The following is a 19,901-nucleotide window of genomic DNA, read 5'->3' on the forward strand; positions in this document are numbered from 1 at the left end:
ATGCTCACCCAGCAGACCCAGCAAGAAAATTCTGCTCTAAAACTCACATATGCCCAACATCCAATGGAAAATATTGACATACTGACATATCGATAAATAAGCAAAGCAAATGTCACCATATTGCCACCTTCTGCATGCAGTTAACAAAGGAGAAACATAGAACAGAATCACAGAATCATTAAGGTTGTAAAAGACCAGCAAGATCATCTAATCCAACCATCAGCCCATCACCACCATGCTCCAACCATGTCCCTCAGTGCCACAAGTTATGTGAGCCATTGTCCTCTCACGGAAAGGTTGTTGTCCCTGCTATTTTGGAACACTATTACCCGTTCATCCCACCTTGCTCCGGCCTGGCACAGGATGATGGTGGGCTCCTGGCACTGCACTGACCTGAGCGCAGCACCAGGACATGCTGGCTGCCTGGGGATGAGGATAAAACCAGAGCAGTGATCTTTCCATGCAGCATCCACAGTGACTGCACTTTTCTATTAAATGAAATTGTGGAAGGAAAATGAAAAACCTTGCCTGGAGAAAAAGGAGGCACGCTGTGAAGACGTAGAGTAAAAGACTCCCTTTTGTGTGCAATGGGGGGGAAGAGGGGGAGGGGAAGGCTGTTTTTCCAAGGGCACGGGATGCTCTTACACGATCGGGGCTATAGAAACTGAAAAAGAAATTGTATAGCATATTCTTTAATCAAATGCCTATGACAGCTGAATTAAAACATTATTTAATAGAGTTTGCTCTGAGATTTGAAGTTTGTTTCTCTTTGTTCCACAGCCCAGGAGACCACTCTTTCTTTACGTCTCCCTGATGTATGAAATCACTGCAGTGTCCCTTGCACGGCTTCAGGAATAACGAAGGCTGGAAAAATATTCTTCTCAGGTAATAAACTCTTAGCTGGCCTGATTTTTTTCCCCTTTACAATGAATGCACAGTTGAACAGTCTTCTTATTCAGCAATGATCGATGCTCAGTTCTGACCAAAACTCTGTTGTTCCAGCCCATTTTGAAAGGTGCCTGTTCAGAACAATCTGAACTCCAACAAAACTCCCTCCTGTGATTTTAAGGCTCTTGCACAATTACAGACATCATAGCTTCCAGGCTTTGATTCAGAAAAATACTTAAATGTTGGACTTCAAGGGGACTTTTCAGACATGATGTAAGTTGCCTATGTAGATTGTTGCATAGAGGTCTGAAGACAAAGTGTTAGTAATTATTGTTGTCTGAGAGCATGAAAAAAGAATAAGGAATGGTTGGGCTTGGTGTTCAAAGGCTGAATAGTTTAAAATGTTGATTATTCTATGGTATGATAAGAAAAGAAAAGCCAAAAAACCAAACGCTTCCCAGCAAATCTCTGAAAAATAGTAGAAAGGTTATAGAAGGATGGGTTATAGAATTGATTGTACGCCTACACAGAATTATTCATCACCAAACATTTCAAAGGGCATTATAAACCAGGACTGTATTTTAACTCGTGATTAGAGGAAACATGAAGCTCTTGCTTTCAAAGCCCCAGTCCAGCTTCTAGGAGATTTCTCCTTGAACTAAGGTCAGCCACTGCTTTTGTGATGTATCAGCTGATGTATCACATGCAGATCCAGTGTGGTTCTCTCCCATCCCCTGACCCGTTCTTCCCTACTGCATGTTGCTATCTATACAGTTCCTCCTTAGTGGAATAAAGGAAACCAGATCAAATTTCAAAGACTAAAATACTGACTCTAAATAAAAGGAATAAAAAGAAAATTGATTGTGGTAGACCCAGATTGTATCCAGAGATGTCAGTAGTATTAGTTTAGAAAGCAGTGAAATAGTAAAAAGTCTTGTCAAATAAAATCTTCAAATGAAATTTAAGATTTCCACTGAAACTGAAAAACAGCACATTATTGTATACTAATAGTTTCAAAAACAGTGCTATATGACCTTCAGTTGCTTCAGTTTAAACCTATTTATTTATGATACCACTGACCTATTCTTATCTTACAATCTTTTTATAGGCAAACAGTGTTTGCTTTCAACAACAGTCCTTCTTCAGTGGGTAGCAGAGAGATTTGTACTTTTTATTATGACTAAAGTGGAAGTACAGCTTTGTCAAGACAAAATAATTGCATCAAACACAGATCTGATAGAGTCTAATAACAACAGAGCTACACGGCTGAAATGTGTGCTCCTCTCCTCCTGGGAAATCTAAAATCCACAGAGGTAATTCTTCAGGTAAATATGTCTTAGAGGCTTTTTCGTGTCATTGTTCACTGGTGTATTTGCCATCAGAAGAGAATGGCATGGAACAGAATTTAAACTTTTTTTGGAGAGCAGGCAGCACAAAGCTGGCCTTATTTTGTTTTTCTAAAGTTACTTGGCACTGTGGATCTCTAAATAAATATAAAGTCATTCGCAATCAAACAGGCAAGCAAGAAATGACAAGTGTTTTGACAGTGTTCAAAATACTTTGAGGTATTTTTAGCATATTTCTGAGTCGTATTAGCTTAACCTGTAATAGAATATAAATGAGCCCATATGGCAGAGATGTAATTATGTTCCATGTGAGAAATCCCTGTGGTAGATTTGGGGAAAAAAAAACTCACCACATGTGCCTTCTGGAGGGCACGATTTACACATGATTACCTACTCATTTGCATCGAGAAGAATATGAAGTAACACAATGCTAACAACACTGTAATGAAAAGGGCAAGCAAAGACTCCAGATCCCTGGGGGTGCTGATCCCTCTGACTGACATCCAGTTAGGAGCAGGGAATTCTTCCCTTTAGGGAGTACATTTTATGAAGCGATCTTTGATTATGTGGGCACAGTAATCACAAGTCTTAATTATTATTACTGTGAGAGAATGGGCTACAAATCTCCGGGGAACGTCTCTGTCACAGATACTTTGCCGGCGAACGCTCTAAATGAGCGTTTTCCCAAGGATCATTTTCATTCCAACCTGATATTTAGCTGAAGTTTCTTTGACTACTAGTCATGAAACATTAAATATAGATTAGAGGCAGAGAGATGTTGAAAGTTAAAATTCACCGGAGGTGCACACCCGTGCACTTGAGAGACAGCCCCAAATGTTGTCCAGATGTTGTAGCAACAAGGCTGAGGGTTCCCAAGCTGCAGCACAGCCACAACAGAAGAGAAAGTGGATGTTTAGCATTCCACCGGCCTTCTGTTTAGTTTACTTGTAGTGTATTAATTTAGCAGAAAGTCCTAACAGCCTGTTAGCGGTAGATGTTACCAAGTGTACACTGCCCTGAAAGAATGAAGAAATTCTTTTATAGCAATAAAGGGAGTAATTCAAAGCATGTAATTGATTTTCCACATTTTCAAACTGTGATAAGACTAAGCTTTAGCAACAGAAACATATGTTTGCAGTTTTGCCAATGTTCTTCAATGAATTTAAAAAAAAAGAGTCTATAACTTATTGGTTAGATTGTTAACATGCATTGGGCATTTCAGTGGCTATTAAAGCACTTGCCAAAATACTATCATCTTCTAAACAGACACAGAGGTGGTACAGCTTGTTTCATGCCATAGGACATGCTTTCGTGATTATCTAAATAACTGTTTTGAGGAGGAATGAGACAGAAGAACAACAAGGTTTTCTTAATGAGCTACTGCTGTGCTGTCCTCCCTTACCTCCTCCATCCTTTTCACTCTGAAGAGGCAGACTGAGGCACAGCTCATGCCTTTGCTTACTCTCATAGCACTTCAGCCTGCTGCTGAGCAGTGTCTGACAGCCACGCTGCTGTCCCCAGGCTTCCCACTAGCCCTCACAGTCCACTCTGGGTTTCCGATGAACCTCCCTGATAACATTCACCAGAAGAACTCAGAGCAGAAGCATTTGAGTAATTTCCAAATGTCAAGCAATGCACTGCAGAACAGCAGCAGGAAGCTCAGGTGAACTCCTGCAGCTGTCATTTCAGATAGAGTTTAAGTCCAGAAGGAACATTTTGAATTATTATTGTGGCCTTTTGCCTCAAAAAAGCCTCAAAATTGTATCAGGAATACCTGCATCAAATAAAATAATTTGATGGTGTGCAAGAGCTTATCTTTTGGAAAGACAGCCAGTCTGAATTTAAAGGCTCCAAGTAACAGAGCTTCCAGCAAAATCTTTTGATGTTTCTCTCATTCAGCAGTTTTACTGTTAAAAATATGTGCTTGTTTCCATATTACCCATGTCAAAATTCATCAGTACAGCTCAGAATGGAATTTGCTTTCTCCTGACACCAGAAATAGTGCAGAATGCTATGGCCGAACTACAGAGACCAGCTTCAGGCTTGTCATGTTCCAGCAAGAGGTCACCTTCTTTTCTTGGACACTTTGTAACTTCTGTTTTCTTCCCATCTTGCATTATGAGAAAAGTAGGATGCCTTATAGTTCCTTTATGGGGAGAAAAAAAGAAAAAAAAAAGCAAGGGGACAGCCTCAGAATAACCTTACCTGCCAAGATACACAAGGGAGATACGGAAAATTTGAGTCCTATTCCCACTCCCTTGGCCTTGGAGTTGACATTTCAACCCAGACTTTAAGCCCTGCTGGGCGTGCTAAGGCCTGAACTGCAAACTCAGATTCTCTTTGTGTTTCAACAAATGCTCAGGGAGAGCAAGGCAGGCTGAGGTGGCAACACTCACTGGGACCCACCAGAGAGCTGCAAAGTTTCCAGTGGCTGAGATAGTTATAGCGGAGAGAAAAGCAGAGATTCATGTCACCACATGTCATTCGCTCCAACTCCCATGTCAGAAGATTTGCCAAAGTTAGAAGGAAACAGCTTGGAGGGTTGCCTGCTCCCAGCCAGGAGGGTGTTTGCAGGATGGTGGTAAGGAGACCATCTTTTGGCATGGCAAGAAGTTGGCAATGCTGACTGAGAATCAAACAGGGCATGGGGGAAAAACCCTCAGAGACTGGAAGCCAGTTGGTTCATGTTCACTCCCTCAGGACAGCACGGAGCATCCCCCACAGTGGATGAATTACTAGGCTTTAAACCGTGTAAGCAGGCTTCAGACAACAGGAAATGGGGATACAAGGCCCTTTAAACAAGACTCTCTAGGTTTGAGTTGGCCGATGGTGGGAATAAGTACTGATGTTTGTCACCATCTCATTGCTGTTTGGTGCCAGGAAGCAGCAGATGATCTTGTGTGACTTCTTCCTGGACAAACTCAGCAAGGATCAGCATCTGAACCAAGGCAGGTTTTCTGGAGGCTTGAGAAAGGAGAATGCAGAGGCCAGGAGTTTCTTCCGCCTCTTCAGGTTTTTCTGCAAGCAGGGACAGACTTGTTGCTGCAGCCGACAGCAGGTGGGCAGTGCATTTGATGAGGCAGCCGCACTCTTCCAACACAAAGTGGGGTTTTAAAACACATGAAGTATAGAGATTGCTTGAGAGATGTGCTTGCTGCCCCCTTTTCCCACAGGAACTGGTATTTGTAGAGTCACAAGGCTTTTCTTCTACAAAACAATAAAACTAGAAAGGTAAAATATTGGTGAATTCATTCTGTTGTTTAATCTGACAGTCTGGAAGAAAGAGAAAAACAAACAAAATCCCCAATGGTTGCTCTATCCTATTCCTCCTCCATACTTGCCTCCTCCCTTTCAAAAGCTATGCACAGTGAAAACACAAAAGGAATGCTGCTAACTTCCCTGGGGTTTAGAGAGCTGTTTGCAGTGACCACTGTGGGCAGTGTTGTTTACATGGATATATTAACAGAAGCAAAACCTAACTCCTCAGCTCCAGGTTTTAGCAGCTTATAAGGCCTTAGTGAGTAGTTGTGCAATGTCCAAAGAATACTATGGACTGTGCAAGGTTCCTGGCATGAGGGCAATGTGAATGGAGGGTGCTCCACCACATATACAGCCAAAAATCTTGATGATCTCAGCTTTTCCTGCTTTCTACTCTCAGTTTGCACTTAAGAACTCCAAATAAACAGAGCCTTCATGGAACAGCACTCTTCATCAGAAAACAAATTTGTTTCTGCCACTTTCTAGCCCTTCTTTTGTTTGTTATTTATTTTTTTTTTCTGGTAGTTTGGAATATAATAACAACAATTATAGTAATAAAGAAAACAACAAAGAAAGAAAAAAGGGAAAAGCTACAGGAACTGCGTGTGCTTCACTGCAAATGCTGCTGATGTAATTCTCTTTGAAGTGAGCAGCAAACTCCTTTGGAGGTTAATGAGAAGACGATCAGGCCCTCCACACTGAACTTGCATTAAGAGCAGATAAGATCTTGAATCACTCAGAACCAAGCATGTTATTTGTGCAATATGGGCAGGCTGAGTCAATCTCTGAATATTTTTAATGGGTGTCAACGTGAAGTGTTAACTCCACTAGTTACGTTGTTTTGCCGTTTGCCAATGCCTGCTCTCCAGGCTGCCTCCATAGATGGTATACATGCCTCCATTGCCTATGAAGAATAGCTATTGCACAGAAATTTCCAGAACCACTGCAAGAAAAAAACAGCATTGAGAAAATAGAAAATGAAACTTTTACAAAGAACTGGAGAAACAAATGATGATATAAATACCTGCTATACCTTCATGTTCTTGGCTTGTATAGAAGTAAAAGTAGATCCATTTTAAGCAGGTATAACAACTTTTTTAAAAAGACCCCTAAATCAAAACAAGTGTTTTGTAACTGATCATTCTTGAGAAACTAATCTTAATCTCCTTTTTATGATAAAACAGAGGAAAAAGGTACTGAAGAGTCAAACATCATTAAATAATATCTGCCCCTGGAAAATGCCTTTATATAGAGAATCAGAAAAACACTGAAAATATTTTTACAGTCCGATGACAGGAATGAAGCACTATGATCAGCTTTTGAATGAGAAATCTTTATTTTTTACATTACATTTTTGTATTCTTGTGATCTTAAAGCACTTCTTAATACGTCTTGAACCCAGGAAGAAATTACAACCCTACCAAGGCCAACTTGCTGTTGCCTTAGCAGGGTGAGGATTTTACCCTTACTGTAAAGATATCCTAAGAAACACTGGGCCCAACTGCCCACTTGTATGGAAAAAGTCAGCTGGAAACACAGCAAAGCCTACCACACAATTTCCTTTTCATTCTCCCCTGAGGCGAGATTTTTAATCTTGGAGTAGAACACAGGATCCAAGGAAAGCTGAAGGAAAGCCTGCGGTTGCCATCTAGAAGGAGCTCCCAACCCACCACCACCCGCAGCCACAGCCGAGCCTATGCCTGCCCTGGCTCAGCTCCTGCTTGCTGCCCCAGGGCCACGCTGGCAGGCAGGCCAGGCACCCACAAGCAGCCATGAGGGCAGCAGGGAGGATGCAGGAGGCTGCTTTGTGTGAAGCAGTCAGGAGGATTTTGTCTAGTTTTCAGAAACACCCAAGCAGAAGGTGTTTTTTTGTTTCCACCTTCTTTGGCTCTGGGACATACTGATGGAGACCTCCCAGTGGTTTATGCAAGCTGAGCAATGGTGAGCCATTTCCTTTCCACATCAGTTGTAGTGACTCTTTAGCTACCTTTGGTAGGGGCTGCAGTTTCCAATTCATCTCAAATCCTGCCTATGCAGAAGACATCTCCTGCTGCCTTCCTCCTCTGCCTCTTTGGCCTCTCTTTGCCCACACAACACAGCCTCCTGCCTTCCCAGCCCCCATTTCCACCTCTTTCTCCCCGTATCCTCAGCAGTGGGGGACAGGAGCCCCAGCACAATGTCAAGAGTGACAGATTTAGAAGCACCCATCACAGCACTCTTTACGTGTTGGCGCTTTTGGGCTTAGGGCTCTTATACTTTGCCACTCAGGAACTGCTAACCTTTGCCTTTGTGTCAGGAAGCAAGGATGGCACTCAGGCATCACATTACAGCAATGCGGGTTGCAGCTCTTCACTAGAGATTCCATTTCCTCACTTTTACAGCTGGGCACAATTTGATTCTAACAGTTTCACTAACATTAATGTACCCAGTCATACAAAACACTAATCCCTTGAGCACATGGCAAAATTTACTTTAATTTCCGTCTGAACCAATTTTTTATTTTTTTTTTTTAATTAAGAAGTAAACAATGTTTTAACTTAGGGTTTCATGCTAAGAAGTGACTAATTCCTGTCTCTGCTCACAGAAAGCAGAAGGAAGGCCTGCAGTTGACATCTACAAGGAGCTCCCAACCCACCACCACCTGCAGTCACAGTGAAGTGAAGGTTTTACTGCCACAAACAAAAAAGTACTGAAAAGTCAACAAGAGTTACAGTAAAATCTGGTTTTATGATGAGCTGTTTCTTCTGATTTTTTTTTTAACAAATATATAAATATTTTTAGAAACCCACCTGGATGTTTTGAGTTTTTTGTGTTTTTTTTTTTTCTTCCATATTTCCTCTTAAGATGCATTTGTAGGGGAGTAGGCTAAATCGTTTTCCTGAAGGCAATCATGAAGGTGTGATTGAACACTTTTCTTCTCAATTTTATACAGAGCCAATTTATCATAATGCACAGTAATATTTGAACATGAACAACTGGAAAATCCTTATTTGCTCATGCTATACTTTCAGTGTTAACTCAAGATCAGCTCCTTTTGGATAACATCTGTTCTTGTATTTAAGAGTAAAAAGTCTCAAACAAAGAAGCTGTGGAACAGCTTCAAGGCAAGTCACTTCTCTATTTGGCCAGCAAGGACTTTGTGATGAATGTTGCATGGTCAGTTCTCAAAAATAAACTGGTATCTGGATGAGTTGTGCTCTGACAACTGTGGGAGCAGTGCAGCTCCTACTAAAGTCACTAAAGTCAGAGATGGCAAAGGCAAGCAAGAAGTAGAATGAGATCATTACAAGGCTGGCTAGAGATGCTGTAATGGCACATGCTGCCAGTAACTTCCTCTGTCAACCGCAACAATTGAGGACAGCCAGGATAGCCTCTGCCCTAGGTAGGTTGGGGAAAAACAAAATAAAATCCAACACATAACCTGGTAAGCCAGGAAACTGAGCCAATTCAGCACACCCCCAGTAGTGTTTCTGCCAGTAGGACACCTGTGGAGTTCACAGAAGAAGGAAATGTTACCTCTGAGGGAGGGTGGGAGCCTGAGAGGATGGGAGCCCAAGTGTCCAAGATGGAGCTGCAGGCATTGAATCAGTGGTAGGCGAACTGCCAGGGAAGACTGACACACTCTTGTTTTTGGGAAGCAGACTGCAGCCTCCTGTGGCTACCAGCTCTATCCTTCACTTCTGTAGTAATCTATGCATGGTAGTGGAGGTCAAACAAGTTACCAGTGATAACACAATAGTAATTAATGTGAAGACAACAACACAACAAGTCATATGGCATTGATGAGTCATACTGCTAGACTCTTAACAGCAATGAAACCAACACTGAGTCATCACAGTAATGTAAGATCTGATACTGATCAAGTAAGCAACAAAACAGCATAAAGACATCCCAGCATAGGGATACAGACCACTTTTATTTTTTCTTGTAATCTTTATCATCAAAATATCACATGATAAATGACTTTTTTAATTGTGTTGCAGTAAGTAGTTAATATCTGTAGAAGCTATATTAGATCTAGACAAAAACACTCCTTCATTCAGAGGGATTCTGCTGATATGAACAAATGAACAAGAACAAATTTCATTTAATGTGATGAACTGAATTACGGCAGCCTTATATGTTAGCCTACAATTACACCTTATTAGACATTGCAGACATTAATAATGAAACAGTCTAAAAGTTAATTGCAGATAAATGTCCATCTCATCAGTTATAAATCTGTGAAGTTATTTCTAAGATATCCCATTAGGAATATTTGTCATGGTGGCAGATACACCCTTCCCAACACAGCATGTTTACGTTGCAGCTTAATGATTATTGTGAAGTTCCACCTAAATGCAGACACATCACACCCAGTACTATGAGTGTGGCAAGAGAGCCTTGAAATACTTGGAGAAGACAAGGCTTGCAGGGTCTCCTGCCTGCAGCATTTCACGTGACATCGGTGGCTAATTATTGGTCTTCACTGAGAGTTGTCTGACTAGAAGACTAGAGGTTATTTATTCAACCTTAAGATAAGCAACTAATGTTGCTGATTTGAATGCAAACAAGGGCAAGACCTCATGCATGGAAGGCTCTCTGATGTGGTTATGCTGGAAGTTTAGACTAAACACAACTCGCGATTGAAGCACAGTTGTCAAGACCTACGAAATCAGGATGCTTTCTTAAAAATATTTAAATTTTTTGAAGTGCAGCTTACAACTAAACAGTCAGAGTCATTGCTCTTATCTGCAAATTGTGGCACTTGCACTTATATATTATATATATTGCGTATTAAGGCCTATTTTGCTGATTCACACTCTCCTAATATCTTCTACTCCATTCTATGTTCATGTAGGAGTTATTATTGATCTAAAATGATTAACTAAATGCCTTTCATCTTTCTTAAAGGGCCTAGTATTATCTAATCTGTTTTAACACAGTTTCTGGGCTACTTTCAGATTAACACAGGAGCAAGTATTGTTTCCTAAACTCAACTCTAGCCCATTCTTAAAATTATGATACTATTTCAAAACTGATCAGGAACTCAGAACAAAGCCCTTCTGTGGCAGCACTTCTGTGCAAGGGGTTCAACCTAAAGCAAGAAAAACAAAGTTCCCTTTCTCTTCATGAATGTGAATCATTGCCAAAGCCTTCCAACTCAACCTATGAGCTACAGATGCAAATATGTGTGCAAGCTACAAGGGCAAGTATGTGAGAAACTCCCACAGCTGTGGACCAGAGTGACCCTCACTTCTAATGGGAACACACAAGAGAAGGACTTGCACTTTCAATCAACCTTTAAATTCAGAATCCATATGATCTATTCACTCTACCTTTGCAAAACATGCAGAACAATGATGTTTTGGTTCAACAAATGCAAACAGCAATTAATACAAATCTAATAATGAAAAAAGGGAGGGAAGCATTGGATAGTTAGGATGTTTAAAACAGATTTTACACAGTATTGCTACAGAATCCTGAAGCATTTTCAATGCAAACTTCTATCAAATATAATGCAGTTTCAGTGTTTGAGCACTAGAGGGTCAATTAGTGATGAAAACAGAGCCTTACCTCAGTTTCCTTATTTTTATAGGTAAGCAATTTGACCTCTTCTCACCTCTTCAACCATCACAAGAAGTTCTGCTAGCTGAAGCTCTTTGTGATGCCATGCACTACTGGGGTGGAAGAGTTGTCACACAAATGCAACCTTTTTTCAAACAGTACCACCAATAATTACATGTCACACCAAGATCTTAACAGATTTCCATGTTCAGCTGTTGCGTGCATACCTTTCAACAGAATTATGGGGTTGTTCTACAATTTGTCACTTGACCAGGGGGACAAAAGACTGATGAGGTACTACTATCCTGTAGCCCATTTTCAGAAATACTCATCTTGAGCATTTACAGCAGCCTCTTTTCATATCTAATGATCATCATACAAAGATTGCAACTACTGTCCATTTAAACCAATTAAATCCTCAGCACCATCTGTAACACACTTGCACCCAACAGGAATTACTGAGATGACAGTAGAAAGGTGGGCACCATCCACAGGACAGAATTCAGGCCCTGTAGACTGCAGCTTTTCCATTTGATAAGGGGAAGAAAAAAAAAAAAAAAAAAGAAAGCAACACTTTTTAAATTATATGCATAGACTAGAAATTTGGGGCATTACGATATGAAGTAACCAGAAATCCTTCCCCTTACCAATAGGATTTGTTATGGAAACAGCATATAATTTCATTCCAATACCACAAATTTGACACTACATTAAAAAGCATTACTGTTACTGAAGGATGAACAGTAAATCAGCATTCCCAGTTCTCCAGGCTACAGCCCTCTTCAGCGGAATGGTAAGAGTAACTTGGTAATTCCCAGTGCCCCTTCATTTCAGGCTATAAATATACCCTGTGAGAGACAGAAAAGTTGTCGACTAAGGAATGCCTTAACAAGTACTTCTAAACCTAGGATACTTTGCTATACCACAGCTTTTGTTCTTACATTATTCATCTTGTCAGGGAGGAGAGGAACTGGGCAACACTGCTTCTTTTTAGACAGTGATGCTCTCTCTGGAAAACACAGTACATCAATTACACAGATGGTGCTGTAAAGAATCCTTTCTGAATTCCCTTGGCCAGTGGACAGATTTGTTTTTGAAGCAAGGTAAAAGTATCAGTGATCACCACACTGTACCTGTGCAAAAGATACCTTTGTATCATATGAGTAGAAAGTCTCAAATATAATGATATTTGACACGTTAAGAAATAAAAGCATAAGAAACGAGGGAGGTCATACGTATAGCAGCAGACTACTCAGTAATGGCTGTGACCTTTCAAATTACTGCAGTGTGAAAGTTCACAAAAATTAGCAAACAAAAAGGCAGAGGTTTGCTCTTCTAAACAAGGCGAGCCATTTAAATGACTGTACTGTGCTCTTGAGTGTATTTATTGAAATAACCAAGATTGAACATGGAAATCAGCTCTGCAATCTATGGAAAAAATCCTAAAAACTGGAGAGGACCCATATTTGTCCTGCAAAGATTAACAACGTTTTACTTCATAAAGAAACAATTCTATTACTGAACTTTCCAAAGTATTTTGTTTTTAAATTAGTCCTTCATCCCTTACCATAAATACAAAGTTTCTATTACAATTAAATGTGTTCTCTCATGCATAAATAAATCACATGCATTCAGCTGCAAGACGACAGATCAGTCAAAATGGCTCAAATGTAATTATACATTGACCAAAAAGAATTCCATTGCAAATGAAACGGAATGGCTTGCAGTTCAGGTCATTAGCTGAATGCTGACCAGTACAATTTTCAATGCTAAAATTCTGAAGAAAAAAAAAATACTGGGGAAAAATGGGGAAAACATCTGAGAAAGAAAAACTATAGTTATTTTAAACAAATTAAAAATTAGGAAAAAAAAAACATCCTCTCATCTCATGTCATTACAGGAGGTTTTAAGCTTTCCTTATTTCTCTATAGCTGGTTGCTCACCACAAAAAAAAAAAAAAAAAAAAAAAAAAAGTAAATGCGCCCCAAATTATTTCCACCTTTCTCTTGCTCTGCAGAACGAGATGCTGTACTGGGTTATAGCGCTGGAAATCAGATCCCCATAATTAGGCACTCTTTCCTAACAAAACCACACGTACAGAACGGCACTTGGAACAATGAATACTGAGATGCAAAAAGAGTGATGTGTTTAAAGGTTTAAGAATGTGCGCAGTTTTTTTGTGTAAAGCTGAAATATTTCCATGAGCACATCCATTAACTCTGGATTAATCAAACATTTCAGAAAAACAAAACTGTTTTACTCATTAATATATTCTGACAATATTGCAACATAATCTGAATTTCATTCGGAGCACTGAGAAAATCTTTTTATTTTAATAGGAAAGAGAGAAGAAAGGCTAAGTTGAGAGAACCCTTTTCTTTAAGGGAAAAAAAAAAAAAGAACTGGTGAGCTTCTTTCTTCTCCTGCCATATAGCAGATCTCTTCTTGGATTTCACACCACCAACCATACCCTGTCAGAGATCTTGAACAGTTTACATTACTTCTTTTGAAGGATTAATCTAGACCGGCCCAGAGATAAAAACCAAAATGCACAATGAATTCCTGCACTGAATTCCAGCTTGTTACTGTGAACTCAACACAAGAAAAGAAAAAAGTAATCCCACACATCTTGTAGCATACACACTGCTTTCACACAGCAACTGACTTAGACAGAGGAATACGTAAAAGGACAAGATAGTTTTGTACAAAACCTCAATTTATTTCAGAGAAATTAAAAATATGGTATTTAATATATATAAATTTCTATTCCTCTATAAATATAGATGATCTTGTGATAATGAACAGAAATAAATGCATACCAAATTCAAATAATTTTGAATTTCAGGGTATGGTAGCCATAGATAACATTTATGAACCTAAATACAGGCATTTGTAATATAAAAAAAAGTTTAAAACAATACAATCAATCAGGAGAGAAGCATTCTGCTGTTTTTCGTACAGAGGACTAAATATTTAAATGCATCTGTTGAAAGTTACATTTCATTTTTAATTTTTTTTATTTTTATTTTTTATTTTTTTTTGCAAAAAGAAGCACATTCCCAGGAGCATATAAGGTAGTAGATATACTGCACACATGGTATCAGGTCTTTGTAGTGTGCAATGTTATTACTGTAGTGGAGGGAAAAAAAAAAAGGAAAAAAGAAAAGACAGCAGAGGCTCTTCAAGGTCTAACATCCCACCAGAGTGCTCAGACATTCTGGTTTTCTGTTTTCCCTTTGTTTTTACTACTGGCAAAAATCATCACACCCTCATAATGTGTAATGAATTAAATATCAATGAATTAAAATTCAAGGGAACGGCAACGGCTCAAACGTTTCCAAACTGAGGAGCCAGCTTATGGATTTAATTAAAAAAAAATCTGAACGCTGCATTTTATTCCGATGAAGCTCTTTTTACTGAGCTCATATTTCCTGATTCTGTTTGCGCACAGCCCGCAGTTAACCTCCGTGAGCACAAGCAGGCAGCAAGGCGTTCCAGGTAGTTCTCCCTCAATGTTTTCCTTATGGGGAGAAGAACGCCAGTGTACACAAGCTGCACCATGAAGACAGAGGAAGCTGCAACTGACTCCTGGGTCTGGATTTGCAGGTGGCCTTTATCTTTTCCTCCAAAAACTCTGCACTTTGTCAGAGACAAGGCCAATATCTTATTCCTGAGGGAGAACGCAGAGTGGGCACCTCCCGGCTTTACAGCTCCGAAGTTCACTAGGGTGGCTAAAATAAGGAAATTGAGTATAACTGTGTCCCCATTCACCTCCAAAGCCATCAGGCATGCTAGAAGTGCAGACAGTGATCGATCTCAACACCTGGCCAAAGCGCAGCAGAACAGCCAACTCCTTCTTCAACTATGTGGTGCATTTAAATCAATTTAACAAGGAGAAAGGACAGCCAGCAGCCAGTCCCTAGTACAGGACATCGTGGTGAAACTCTCCCTTTGCAAAAAGGCCAAATGGACCTTCAGCAGGATAGGCTGTTGTTCCTCACCTCACAGAAAATTGGGCCCCGTGGCCAAAGCTTGGCCTGGGAGGGCTGAGGCATGCCAAAGTGTGGTCCAACCACTGTGCCAGGCCACAGAGGTGGCTGGGTGGCCATCCCAACCACACTGTCCCTGCATGGTGTGGGGCAGAAGGCCATGAGGCAGTGCACTCCTCCCCACCCTCCCCCCCATACACCTCAGGCAGGGAGGGAATGGTGCTCAGGCCAAGGCTGGCTGGAACTGCTCCACACCGGCACCGGGCACCTGCCCCAGCCCAGGCTCTGCTGCTCCTGAAACTCCAAGCAAAGCCATGCAAAAGCTGCGTGGGGGAGAGGGAAGGGGGTTGGTTTGGTTTCTTTTGTCAGAAGTTTTTCCCATCCTGCCCTATGAAATAAAATCCCAATGCCTTTTTCTTTAAAGTTAAAAAAAAAAAAAAACAAGTGGTGGCAAGGAAGTAAAATCTGCAAACAGGTTAAAAATGTCCTAAATAATTAAAAAAGTGAGTTGTTTTTTTGTTTTTGCAATTTAAATACAAATATACTTACAAAATCTTACAGAGGCTATTTACATCTCTCTCCCCCAGCCTCATGGTATGTTCAGTTCCTACAGGAGACAGCAAGAGAGAGGAGAGGGAGAACAAAACCCCCAAGTCTGTCCCAAGCACAGAGTTCCCCACCTGACTTTTCCTCTGCAGGAACGCCAGCAGTCCGCACAGTTTTCCAGCCCAGCCACGGGCTCACACGGTGGTCTCGCCCTGCTTGCTGTTGGTGAGCCTGGTGTAGAACTTCCGCCAGGAGTTGAGTGTTTTCCCCGACCAGATCCAGAAGCCCGAGGTGATGCCCACAATTAAGGTCATGAGATACTTGATCATGAAGACAGTGAAGTCAGGGCTCATGGGTGGGTGATGGCTGCTGTGGTTATTGGGGCAGGGGATGGCATAGCTCTTACAGCTCTGCGTGACCCAGCTCCTTTCCCACTGTTCCCTAAAAGCTTGCTCGTAAAAATAGCAGGCAATGACGATGGTGGCCGGTACCGTGTAGAGGACGCTGAAGATCCCTATCCTCACCATGAGCTTCTCCAGCTTCTCTGTCTTGGTGCCATCGTGCTTCATGATGGTCCGAATCCTGAAGAGGGACACGAAGCCGGCCAGCAGGAAGGAGGTGCCGATAAACAGGTAGACGAACAGGGGGGCCAGCACGAAGCCCCGCAGAGCGTCCACGTTGTTGATGCCCACAAAGCAGACACCGCTGAGCACATCTCCGTCCACCTGCCCCAGGGCCAGGATGGTGATGGTCTTGATGGCCGGCACAGCCCAGGCGGCCAGGTGGAAGTATTGGGAGTTGGCCTCGATGGCCTCGTGGCCCCACTTCATGCCGGCCGCCAGGAACCAGGTGAGGGAGAGGATGACCCACCAGATGGAGCTGGCCATGCCGAAGAAGTAGAGCATCATGAAGAGGATGGTGCAGCCCTCCCGCTTCGTGCCCTGCGCCACGGTCCGCGAGCCGTCCTCAGCGAAGCGCTCGTTGCAGACCACCCTCTCCTCCAGCAGGAAGCCGGCGATGTAGGCCACGGCCACGGCCGTGTAGCAGCCCGAGAGGAAGATGATGGGCCGCTCGGGGTAGCTGAAGCGCTTCATGTCCACCAGGTAGGTGAGGACGGTGAAGAGCGTGGAGGCGCAGCAGAGCACGGACCAGATGCCGATCCAGGTGCGGGAGAAGCGCAGCTCCTCGGGCCCGAAGTACATGAGCCCGTAGAGGCGTCCGGGCTCGCAGGGCGCCCCGCAGTCCTTCTCGCCCAGGAAGCGGTAGTTCAGGTAGGAGGGCACCTTCAGCGCCCGCGGGCAGGAGAAGCGCCCGCGGGCCTCACCCGGCCCCGAGCCCCCCGCGCCGCCCCCGCGCTGCGGGTTGCTGGTCCAGCTCTCGGGGCGCAGGGCGGGCGTGGGGGTGCCGCGCTCGGAGGCGTTCTGCCCCACGCAGAGCTCGCCGGCCCCGTGCACCGGGAACTTCTCGCAGCGCAGCGTGTCGGGCCACTGGAAGCCGAACTTGTTCATGAGGGCCTCGCAGCCCTGGCGGGCGCGCTCGCAAAGAGAGCGGCAGGGCGGCAGGGCCTGCTCCAGCACGGTGCACACCGGGGCGTACATGGAGCACAGGAAGAACTTGAGCTCGGCCGAGCACTGCACCTTCACCAGCGGGTAGAACTGGTGCACCTCCAGCCCCGCGTCCTCCTGGTTGGTGTGGCCCAGCAGGTTGGGCATGATGGTCTGGTTGTAGGCGATGTCTGTGCACAGCGGGATGGAGATGGGCTGGCAGTAGCCGTGGTCCGGGATGGAGATGCCCCGCTCGCTGAGCGCCGCGGGCTGCGCCGCGGGCTGCCCCCCGGCCGGCAGCGCCGCCGCCCACAGCAGCAGCAACAGCGGCAGCGCCGGCGGCCGCCGCGGGCACCCGTGGCCGCCCGCCCGCCGCCCGCCGCCAACTTCCCCGGGGCCGCCGCCCGCCGGCCCGCGCCGCTCGGCCATGCTCAGTCGGTGCCGCCCGCCCAGCCGGGCTCCCGCCGCCGCGCCGCCGCCGCTGCTCCTCCCGGCCCGAAGTTGCGACTCATGAAGGGAGCGGAGGGCAGGGACGGGGCGGCCCCGGCCGCCGCTCGCGCAGCTCTGCCCGCTCCGGCGGCAGCTCCCTCCCGCCGCGCTCCGACTACCGCCGCCGCCTCCTCCGCCGCCGCCGCCGCCTGACCATTTGTGCCGGCCCCTCGAGCCCGCGCCCCTCGCCTCGCCGCGCCGCGCCGCGCTCCCTCCGACCGGTTTCCAGGCGCCCCGCAGTCTGCCTTTCACCGAGAGGGAGGAGCCTTGAAACCGACGCCGAACTTTCCTGCGTAAGGGACCGTCTCCCAACGCCTCACCCGGGGGCGGGCGCAGGCGGGCGCGGGGCAGCACAAAGGCGGCGGGGGCGGGACGGGACGCGATGGGACGGGGGCGGGACGAGGGGCCCCGGGGCCGAGCCCCTCCCGCTCTGCCGGGCGCGGGGGGAGGCTGCCCCGGGGGACGGCCCCCCCTAGACCTCCTCGCCAGGCAGCGCGGTTCCGCGGTCGCCGCTTCCATCGGGCGGGACAAAGGGCGAAGCCTCACACAAAGCCCCGGCCCCGCGCCGGGCCCCCGCGCACCACGCGCTGCCCTCAGCGGGCGGCCGCCCCCCTCCGGCGGTGCCGCGGCCCGGGGCCCCCTGTGCTCTACAGGGATGGGGCACCGCTGGTCCCCTTGCGTCCCCCTCGCCAGTACGGGCAGCTGCGCTCATTCCAGCTCCCCGAAAGCCCAGCGGGAGCTTGGGAGGGGAAATCGATGTTTGCCGAATGGAGACGGGCACGGTGGTGCGGGGAGGGGGAGACGGGACCCGGAGAGGAGGACCGTGCTGCTGTCGGGCTGCCAGGACTGTGTTTGCGGGGGGTGAAGGAAGCTGGGAGCGGGGAACAATAGCGGAACATCTTTGTGGGAGCTGTATCGGGACAGAACGATTGTTGGGACAACTTTGGAGGAGGGTCGTCAGTTTGAAGTCTGAGATAGTGATAGCTGCTCTGAGCTGTGCAGGGGGATGTGGGAGCAGGCAGAGCGCGCCAGAGGCATCGCGAGCGTCTCGCTATTCCGTGTCTGTACTTTATGTACATCCTCTGTCTAGAACCTCTACAGCAGTAGCCTGAAAATAATCGTGAAAATAAGGCTTTGCCACCACTCTTGCTTCACTTGCCCAGATATTCGAGTTTAATTTAAGGTGAATGCTGCCTGACTTAAAATTCTTCAGGTCAGGGTTTTACAATATTTGCTATACCCGAGTAGGAAGTGTTCTGCCATGGGCACACAGTAGTCGCCAGCAGTGGCCATTTCTTCCTGTGTGTCTGGAGTGCAGAGTCACAGTTCCGTTTGTTCTTCCAAAGCATGTAACCAGAAAAAATGGTAAAGGCTGAACGGGGGATTTACTGTACTCACTGAAATTCGTTATGAATAAGAAACTGCTGTTGGAGGTGAGGAGAATGCTAGCATGTTTTCCAAGCAGTGAGTAACCAAGCCTCTGAGCTGTGGACATAGAATCATTAAAGTTGCAAGAAACTCCTAAGTCCAACCGTCAGCCCATCCCCACCGTGCCCACTGACCTTGTCCCTCAGTGCTACATCTGCACATTTCTTGGATACCTCCGTGGACAGTGAGCATCACCTCCCTAGACAGCCCATTCCAGTGCTTCACCACTCTTTCTAATAAATTTTTCCTAATACCTGCCTGTTATGACTACCTTTCAGAGCAGAACCAGGCGTGGTGCTTCCCCAGCTTGGTCCCTTGCAGTGTGCCACGCACAGTAGTATATTGCTAAAACCCATTAGGAATAGGACAATCCCAGCATTTATTCCAGGCTGCCACAGGTGGCAAGGGTTAATGAAAGATATTTGTATCTCTAGAAGAGCTGCAGCTAAAACTTGGACGTGCTATTTAGGCCACTGTCTTTCTCCCAGCAGTGCTGTCCCACATTCAGACTAATTAATAGCGAGATCTATGCTGTGTAACGACTGTAGGACTGGGATCATGTTTAGAAATTGCACAACCTTAAATACGTCGATTGCTGATGTCCTCAGTTACTGAGGTTCACTGGATTCTTTCATGAACTCTCTTATCTGAGGACTATAGTTTAAAAACGATGTGTGCAAATGCTGCCTTTTTCCATCGTTTACTGAAAAAAAGTTTGATTCATTGCAAAACATATTTACAGGTTTAATCTGTAGATTTTCCTCTTCAGATCTACCTCAGTAATTAAAATTACTAACCCCTTTCTAGCACAAAGCTTAATTTGTATTCAGCTAGAATTGTTTTCCTATTCATTCTGAAACAATTGA

At 44.8% G+C, this 19,901-nt stretch overlaps 1 protein-coding gene across 1 annotated transcript; it reads right to left on the bottom strand.

The window, feature by feature from the left end:
- Positions 1-13,737: 13,737 nt before the first annotated feature.
- FZD1 (frizzled class receptor 1) lies at positions 13,738-17,942 on the bottom strand. Its single transcript, XM_031614383.2, has one exon. It carries the CDS (start codon positions 17,545-17,547, stop codon positions 15,769-15,771), a length of 1,779 nt encoding a protein of 592 aa, XP_031470243.1. The 5' UTR covers positions 17,548-17,942; the 3' UTR covers positions 13,738-15,768.
- Between the last annotated feature and the right edge of the window lie 1,959 nt (positions 17,943-19,901).

This window comes from Phasianus colchicus, chromosome 6 (genome assembly GCF_987193195.1).
Source record: "Phasianus colchicus chromosome 6, bPhaCol1.hap1.1, whole genome shotgun sequence".
Taxonomy (NCBI): domain Eukaryota; kingdom Metazoa; phylum Chordata; class Aves; order Galliformes; family Phasianidae; genus Phasianus; species Phasianus colchicus.

Bases quoted from the DNA above. Each gene is read 5' to 3' on its own strand.
- FZD1 (XM_031614383.2), bottom strand. From the start codon at position 17,547: ATGGCCGAGCGGCGCGGGCCGGCGGGCGGCGGCCCCGGGGAAGTTGGC.